The sequence below is a fragment of the Taeniopygia guttata genome, chromosome 1, assembly GCF_048771995.1.
Source record: "Taeniopygia guttata chromosome 1, bTaeGut7.mat, whole genome shotgun sequence".
In the NCBI taxonomy this organism is placed as follows: Eukaryota; Metazoa; Chordata; class Aves; order Passeriformes; family Estrildidae; genus Taeniopygia; species Taeniopygia guttata.
The window spans coordinates 97,018,195-97,027,477 of record NC_133024.1 but is presented as its reverse complement, the minus strand read 5'-3'; the positions used below and the strand labels follow the sequence as shown (position 1 = coordinate 97,027,477).

Here is a 9,283-nt window from a genome sequence, read left to right as displayed (position 1 = left end):
GTGGTTTTAGTCCCTGAAGTAGCTCAGCATGGTGTGAGACATAAAGGGCTGCAGGGTACAAAATGGGGAAACTGAAAAGCAAAAGAAAGTGGAAATCAGACCCCACAGCCTCATTAGGTCTTCTGCCAGCAGACATTACATGAGACTGATAATATTACAGAGTGCCTCACAGTACCAGGGCTTGGTCCTAATTCTTCCCCATTCCAATTAAAAAAAAAAAAAAAAAGCTGAATGCTTTCTGGTTTTTTTGACTTTTTTACTTTTTTTAAGCCACAATGAAACATAACCATATTCCCCAACAACCACAGATTTTGCAGTCAAGTCATCTGCATTCAAAGAGGGGGAAGTCACAGGGCTCACCAGTGAACCAATGCAGGGGATGAGCTTCACCCTAAGAAAAGGCACCATCCTGATTGCAGGGTTTCTGGGAGAGAAAATACTCAGGGAGTCAAGGACCACCTTGTTATTTCATGTGTTGAGTTAGTTCAAGCTTAGCCACCAGAAACCCCTCAGAAAAATAAAGATTTCAAGAAGAAACTCAAGACCTTAGAAAACAAAAAAGTTGTTTCTGTTCCAATGTTGAAGTAGTGAATTCCTCCCCTTTTTAAAAAATCAGTCACACAGATTACCAATTAATCTCACCAATTAATTCAACCAATTGGTGAGTACATCTCACCGATTAATTCAACCAGCCTTATGAAGCAACTACACTCCTAGCCAGGCAACAATGCAAGTTCACGTTCACATAAAGATCAACTACTCTTGAACAATTAGTTCAATTGACTCAAGGCAAATTAGCCCCCACCCAATACAACATTCATTAAATTCCTTTCTCCAATTCCTCTCTTCCTTCCTTTGCCATTCCTCCCCTATTACATGCTGTAGCCCATACTCACCTTGCCTTCAAAGCAGAATAGTCAAGTACAGATCATTTCCCATGTGCAGTTTTTCTCTGTCCCCCTTCACTGACAGAGGAGAAGGCACTCATTGTAAACATGACAGGTAACATACAATACATTATGCAAAGCAAAGACCTAGGCAGATAGCCAACTTCATGACAAAACTATCTGCCTCCCACACCAGGAAAAAATTCTTCAAAGATAAAAATTAAAAATTCAGTTAACCTCATCTGAGGTTTGCAACACGTCAAAACTAAAAAACAAGAAAAGCAGATGCCTTTAATAACAAATAGCAACTTCCATATGATCCGAAACCGAATGCCTGTAAAAAAACTGTGAAATTTGATAATTTCTACCTGAACACATGTACTACATTTTGACTTATCAGCTACATTGTGCAGTCAAAACAAAACATATCTTTCCTATGATAAAGTTGTGCAACCTGTTACATAGTGCAGCGTTAAACAGACAGCCCACCCCTTTCTAGAGTGAGTAAGGCCTTGACAATGCTGCCATACAAAGCCTTCTTTTTTGTTTTGTGGGGTTTTTTTGTTTGTTTTTGTTTTTTGGTTTTTTTTGTGAGATAAATGTCTAACATCACAAGCAAAGAAAGATCATAGGATTATAGAATGGTTTTGGTTGAAAAGGACCTTGAAGCTCAGGTCAAACCCCAAAGTCTAAACTTTAGCCCCTCTGGAGCTGGCTCTTCTTGTGCAATTGCAATCTCTGCTGTCTCAAGGCTCCTGTCATAGGCGCCTCAAGGCTTGTCACAGCCTCATTTAGAGTAAGTCAAAGCCAGTGCCATCATTCAGGCATTCAGGTAATGAAGCATCCTGCCTCTACAAATCTGCTTAGATATGGAATATTTCCAGATTTCTTCTCCAGTTCTCTCCTGCTCTATTTCAGTCGCACACAGAGCACAAGTGAAATAAGGCAGCTCGGACTTGTAACACATGTTTTACATGGCTGGTGCAACTGCTAATACTCCTGGTGGCATTTACTGCCATAGAATAATGGGCATTTTGCTTTCCAAACATACGAGTATGGTCAAATCCAGAGGAATATAATCACAAATTTAAGATTAAGAACAAACAGTGAAACTGCAAAATCTATAAGCAACATAAGCAAAACCTTACGGGCTGCATAATGCTGGAAAAATATTTTAAACAAATATGTAAGCACTTACATGAGAAAGGTTGACAGTTTATCTGAACAATTAAAACTCAATCATGCAAAAACATTAATGAAAACCTTCACTCTAAATAGGGTACAATCAGTAATGCAAAGTTTTACAAATATTGATTTTCGATTTTCTCCTTAAACAACATTAGTTTCCAAATTTGTCTTTTCTTTCCCACTCCCCAAAAACAAACAGAAAGGACATATTCAGAAATAAATTTTGAAGAACAGAAGGGAGACTTTTTTGGTCTTTTTGATTGTCAGTGTAAATCACTAAGTAGTTTTCATCAATTCACACATGCACACCTTTTTGGTTTGATTATCCATAGATACAAAAAAAAGTCATAATACCTTACAATACCCCAAGTCTCTTTCCCTAAAGTTTCCAAAATTTCAGAAAAATCAAAAAATAAACTCTATCAAGAGCCAGATTATAAGAACATTCATTCTCAGCATTTGACTCTAACATACAAATATTCCTTAGTCTTCACCATCTTTTTTCTATTCTTTGTATAAAGAATTTTTTTTACCAGCAGTTCTCAAAATCTTGCAAGATATCCATCTATTCTGCAGAGCCTTATCTCCCCACACTCCCATAGCTAAAACTGATACCTGACAAGTTCACTCACATCATTTAAAATGATGGTTTTTAAAACTAATGAAAAGAAAATTCTCAGCTATTAAAGGGAGTTTCTGCATGCTCTAAACTAAAGGAATACTGGTAGAAACTTCTACAACACCAGATCCTAATTTAGGTCAGAGACACTTTTGAGTCCTGGAGTATTTTGCAACTCTAGCTCCAGCACAGGTTTAGATTTTAAGCAGTATGAATTTCACTAGGATTTGAAATGCAATTACTTACTGAAATTTATACTGCTCCACTGTTATTTGCTTCATTTCCAGTCAATGGAATAATTATCAGAAACAGAGTCTCACCAATTATTTTAAAGGTCTTTAAACACACCTTCAATAAATGTGCAGCCTTTTCACTTCACAGATTTCTTCAAGGTACGTCATAAAACTATTAATTTTACTCCCGATTATAAAAAGCAGCTTTAAATACAGTTTGGTATTATCAGAAGTCAATTCCTGTTCAAGCATGTCCCTGTAGTACTTAAATCATACTTTATCAGCACCAAAATTTCCATAACATGGATCCAAATAGGTTATATGCAAACAGTCATGAAAATGAGTAGTTCATGTAGCTGGGTGGTCTTCCCTGATTTAATAAAGCTGGTTTTGCATGACACAGTAAAACTGGAGTCCAAAATTACCTTCCCTTTCCTCACATTTGATTTCTTGCATTATTTAGATAGAGATCCTTCCCAGACTATAGTTCATTTTATAAAAGGCGGTGGCTCCTACATGACTTTAGTCAATTCTTTACCCCATCAGTCAGATACTAAGTTGTGATAGATCTGATATAACTGCTTGGAAATGCTTTCAAGAGCAGTAAAATACCCCTTCTGCACCACATTATGAGTGGAGCAGAGACCATGTATTATCCTCTCATTATTTCAGGTCATGATTTGTATTCCCTATGAACAGCTGGGTACACTTTCATAATGATCTAGAATGCTGCAAAATATGGAAACATATCCTCACTTTTTATTACTGCTGTTGTGAAATTTTTTTCCTATTTAACTGAAATTTCCCACGTGAATCTGTCAGGCTGAAAAGAAGGCTTCTCAAAAACAAACAAACCAACCAAATCAAATCATGAACAAGCAAACCTTCTCCTCCCTCAAAAAACTAAACATAAACTGTAAAATACCTCAGGCTTACCCTGGTACCAGTGAAATAGAGGCAAAAACCCACCAAAAAATCCTCTTCTGTCTTCTCACACCATATAAAAATTGTAACAGAGGGACTTAAACTTACACACACAAGAACATTGGTGCAGGCCACAATTATAAAAGAAACTGTCCCAAGATTCTTGATTCGGCCATGTCGCCAACAATTTTATATTACAGATTGAAGTCCTCCAAAATAAACCAAAAGCAAACAGTAAATACAACTTCCTAGAAATAAAAGCACTATATTGAACCTGCACATTTTGATTTTTCTTAAATCAAAGCATGAGTTCTCAAAGTTTTCATTCCATCTTCTTCAGTAATGAGTAGAAGAGGAGAAAGAAAGCAATACTTGGAGTTCACTCTCTCTTTTTTTTTTTTTTTTTTATTCCTTTCTCACTTTCTCAGAAATTTCTGGAGACAATGTTGCTTCTGATATACAGAACTAACATATTTAGCAGAGTTGCATGATCATTCACTGGCCACTTGACAAGTTTGCAGCAGTTCATAATGTAAGGAGTAGTTTTAATAAATCTCTAAACTGCTGAAGTCACTATGACATACAACATTACTAACATCACAAACATTAAACCATACGTCTCCATTATGTGTGTCAGCTAACAAAACAGACAAATAATAAATATACAGTAATGTTCCTATATTAATGTGACTAGGCAAATGTGCCAGTAAATGTAACACAGTCCTCAAGGAAAAATACTGAAATGAATTATTGGTTATTTGAATTATCATCCAGTATAATAAAATCCTTTTTGAAATTAAATTACCTCCTTTGAACGTGAAAAGGATAATCATAGGCTTTCTTACTGAATCTTTTGTAAATACTGAAAATAACTTACAAGCTACGATACTGTCATTTCAAAGAGTAGTCATAAAAATTGTTCCAAAAATCATATGCAAAACAGCATCAGTAAGTTAATCACACTTTCAGTTGTCTCTCCATTAATGTAGAGTTTTTCTAAACTTCACAGGAAAATAAAGACTTGGCAAGGAAAATCACAGCTAAAGAAAGGTGCTATTCTGATAAAGAAACATCCCAAAATCTTACTCAATTAATTAAATTTTTTTTAAAAAAACAAAAACAAAACCATAAACAACAGACAGGCTAATTTTAGAACTTTAAATCTAAAAACATACATCTGCTTGGCTGCATAAAAATAATTAAACCATGAAGTCAAGCAACCTGATTCCCTAAAAAAAAAAGAAAAACCACAAACAAACAAAAAACCAAAACAAATAAACAAAAACACAACAGAAATTAGTACTCAGAAGATACAGGTACAGCTTCTAGTCTGTTACATTTTAAGGCAGATCTAGGAGAGAACCTTTCACACCAGTCTGGCAGGACATCTAAAGACAATATGTGGAGAGAACAAAACTGAGCACAAGGCTGCAAAGGCTGGAAAGGGGGAGAACAAATGTAAGGCTCCACATCAGTTTAATCTTCTTTCACTTTTATCAGCAGCACGACCCCAAAAGTTCAAACATCTATGCAGGTACTAAGTCAGTCTACCTGACTAGGGATGGCCAGCTATGGAAAGATAAACACAAAAGATAAGACTGTGAGATTTATCCACTCCAATGAAAAAGGACTTGGTAAGAAGTTCCTTCTCAGTTAGAAACCCAGCCTCAGGTTTAGCATAATCACAGAAAAAAAAAAAATCATATTTAACTGTTCTGTGAAAAGAAGAGCTTGCAGGATTAAGGTATTTTTAATTTGTCATTGTTTTAAAGCCATTTCCAAGGGCCTGGCTAACAAGGACATGGCTATTCAAGTCCCATTTTAATGGAATAAATTTAAACCCAAGGATAATGGATGGCAATGCTAAACTTGAGCAGAAAAGTAAAGATCCAGGTAAGACAAATTTATCTACCCCATATGATAAACTGGCATGGTTGTTAAGGGCAGGTCCAAACCTTCCTGGTATCCTCCTGCTTGTTACATGGGTTTAACTCTCCATTAGTTATAATTTTAACAGCTACAATGAGATCTAGATTTCTACTTTCTTACCCCATACTGCAGGCCTGCTTGGAGATTTTCTTTCTGGTGACAAATTACTCTATGAGCTCAGAACTTCTCCCACTGATGTAACTGTGACAGAAATGCCCACCCTACCCTCAGCAGTATTGCCACAGCTTAGAATCTGATGGCCACTCGTGAAGACAGTCATGTCATTTTCTCCCTAGTGTTATCTGGCAGATCTACAAACACAGGAGCTTTGTATCCCAGCTCTGGAGGGTCACTGCCTCACTCAGTCACATTCAGGTGATATCCAGACTTTCAGATCTCTTTCCATATCCAAGTTATACTTCCTGCTGTGAAAGCTCTGAAATAGAACTGACCTCAACAGACATCACAAAAACAGTCATTCCCAATTTTAAAAAATTCCAACCAAAAATATATTCTCTGAATACAGGCTTAAATTCTTGATAACTTCCATTCACTATTTTGACCTATTGTTTCACAGTTCATCTGTCCAGTACTAACTAGAAACTTGACACTGTGCCCTTTTCTCAGATTTACCTTGATCTGAAAACAGTTTCATGTTCAGAACAGCAGCACCATCCTTCCTCCCCTGCCTATACCTATGCTTAAGAATCACCACTCCTACTGTTTCTCCAAGCAGCTGCTAAAAGCAACTGAGAGAGAATACCAGGCAAGACAGACTTCTGAACCAGCCTCAACTCTCAGCTATGCATCTCACCAGTGGCACTAATCCTCTGTCCCAAATTACAGATGCTGCCACACCACACATGCTTATGCTGCCCACACTACAGAAATGTTCATCTGCCTTGTACAGCTCCACATCAGAGCACTGATACCTTGAACAAGACTTGTCAATCATTCTCTGCACTTGGAAATTCATCACAATAAAAGGTATTGTTTGTGGTTTTTTCCTGCAGAGAATGACACCGTAAGATTTACACCAAAACATTTACTCCAGACCACTACCAGATTGGTGAATTTCCAAAATGGGATAGGGGAGAGGCTATGTCAGGGAAAGTGTGACTACTATTTTTGCGTGGTATTTTTGGTTTCAGTGTCTGATGGGTATCTCCAAACTTTCAACAGAAACTTTATCACAAAGCATCTATATGTTTATGCATAGTACACAATGTGACAGACCTACAAAGTCAAGGAAAGGACAAGATTACCAGAGATCACATTTGTCATAAAACCAGTTTGACATTCTCTCTCATTTCTGCACATAATCCTTTTCCAGATTATGCCCATATTTTCCACTTACCCAGAAAGTATGGACAATTGTTGAAGCCATTGTAGAAGCAGAGTTTCTAAAAGACCCTAAACACAAAGGTATCACATAAAAAACCCAAATAGACAATTGAAACATAAAAAATTATATATGCTATGTAAAATTTTATATCCAGTAGCCACCTTCTAGGACTTTAAACCCCATCTTAAATTTATTCCAGATTTTAAAAATTCATCTGTTAATTGATTGAGAAAAAAATTTAAATTCTTACCAGATATATTAAAATTATATCATTACTTCAGGAAGCATACCTTCCAGTAATCATGTATAACAGATTTTAGGTGTGCCACTGCCTGCAAAATCAAGGCTGCAGACTAAAACTGTAGTAAAAGACTTGCAACTTAAAATGAGGAGATCTGAATGTACAACAAAATAAAATTAAAAAGAAGTTCAGCACCAGCCATGTTCAAAACAACTTTCTGTAGGTAATCTGCCTGTAAGATCACATTCTAAGTTAAATGTAAGATCACATTCTCAGTTAAATATTTTCTTCAGAAAGGCCTTCCTTCTAACAGCAAACAATTGGTATTTTTGGGCAAACTAGTTTTCCAACCCAAATGCACAAAAGGACTAAAAATGGGGTTTACACTGGAACCTGTCTTCTTCATTAAGCTCTCATAAAACTGGAATAGATACCTGGCTGTAACCTAGGTAACAGCAAGTAAAGTCAAGTCCTGTAAACTATTATGTCTTTTAACAACCAGAAAATTAGAAATAAAAATTGCAGCTCAGAACAGAAATCATTTACTGCAATCTACAAGATAAACACAGGCTGTAAGTATTTCACATCCTTAAATTACGCAGAGGCAGATGCAAGCTTTGAAATTTGCAATTTCATTTCACAAGGAACCTTCAGGTTCTTCTGAAGTATTTCTGTGATCTATCTTTACTTAAATACAAATATTAGCTCTGACTTCAAGTATGCAGAAAGCTACAAATTTTGTACACACCAAGAAAGACCCAAGCTTTCAATATATATATCTAAAAATTGCCATGCACCTGACATAATAAAATTTTTGAATGACACATCCCTTTCTCTGCCTTTGATTCTAGACCAAGTGTGACGTGAAGACCTGGGAGTTTTTCTAAAATATCCTTTCCAAAAAAAAAAAAAAAAAAAAATGGAGAAGGTCACACAAATCAGTTACCTGGAAATAAATATCATACTACATGACCTATTCCTTATCTATGTGAGCATATTTTCCATCTCCTCAAAGTTCCCGCTGTAGTTCCTGCTGCTGCAGCTCTAGCGGTATCAGCCAGTAACACCACCCAAGGCAAGCCGAGGGGGCTGCTTGTATTGTCATTGTCACATGGTGTAAAATTGCTGTGAGCAGGATGAGACAATGATGTGCTTGAATGACAGCAGCTGTTCTGTTCTGTGCTGGCATGCCACAAGCAGAGCTGTAATCACAGCCAGGTGCGATGGTGGGAATTTTGGGGGATAAAGGCAGTGCCTGCACCTGTGGCACTCTGTAACTTCTGGCCATGCAGTATTTGTTCTTTACAGACCATCTGTCATTTTGACAAGCTCCCTGCCTGACCGTCACTGGAGCAGCCACTTTTTTATTTCCTTACCAAGGCCTTTCTCCCTTTTGTACACCATCCAATTTCTGCCTCATGTGTGCCTCATAAACAGAAAAGGATATGGTAACTATGGAGTAGGAACCAGTGAATCATAAAAATTTGAAACATTCCTAGTTACAGTGATCAAAGCTAAATCCTTTAGGAAGATAATCCACACCAGAACCCTGAAAAAGAAATGTGATTCAAGTACTTTCATACTGCATCTTTGAGATAAAGCACAATCCCCCGTGTAACTGCGAAGGGCTACGTCCAGTTACGCTTAACTACGGTGGGAACATTGTAACAGGGGATGCTGTGCCTCTTGATCTATCTATGCAGTTCCAGGCCTGGCAACCGCTGCGAACGCAACAGTCCACAGGCTGAGACCACAACTCTGAGGCCATTCAAGACAAGGTTTATTCGGAAAACAAAGAAATAGAGAAAAATAATACAAATCAACCGCACATTTAAACAACGAGAAGTACGAGCGAGGGATAAGAGACTCCAAATCCACTCGCGCCCCTGCACCCATCACCGTGTGAAACGGCGGAAG

General features: G+C 37.2%; 1 protein-coding gene across 7 annotated transcripts in view; it reads right to left on the bottom strand.

Annotated features, from left to right (window-relative positions):
- FRMPD4 (FERM and PDZ domain containing 4) overlaps positions 1–9,283 on the bottom strand; it is a 392,028-nt gene that overhangs the window by 285,363 nt on the left and 97,382 nt on the right. The window contains exon 1 of one of the 7 annotated variants that reach the window (XM_072933919.1): positions 8,313–9,139. The exons of the other annotated variants lie outside the window; for them this stretch is intronic. Coding sequence (XP_072790020.1) covers positions 8,313–8,329 — 17 coding nt within the window. The 5' untranslated portion in view covers positions 8,330–9,139. Of the gene's footprint in view, positions 1–8,312; positions 9,140–9,283 lie in introns of those variants that run through there. 7 annotated transcript variants of the gene reach the window in all.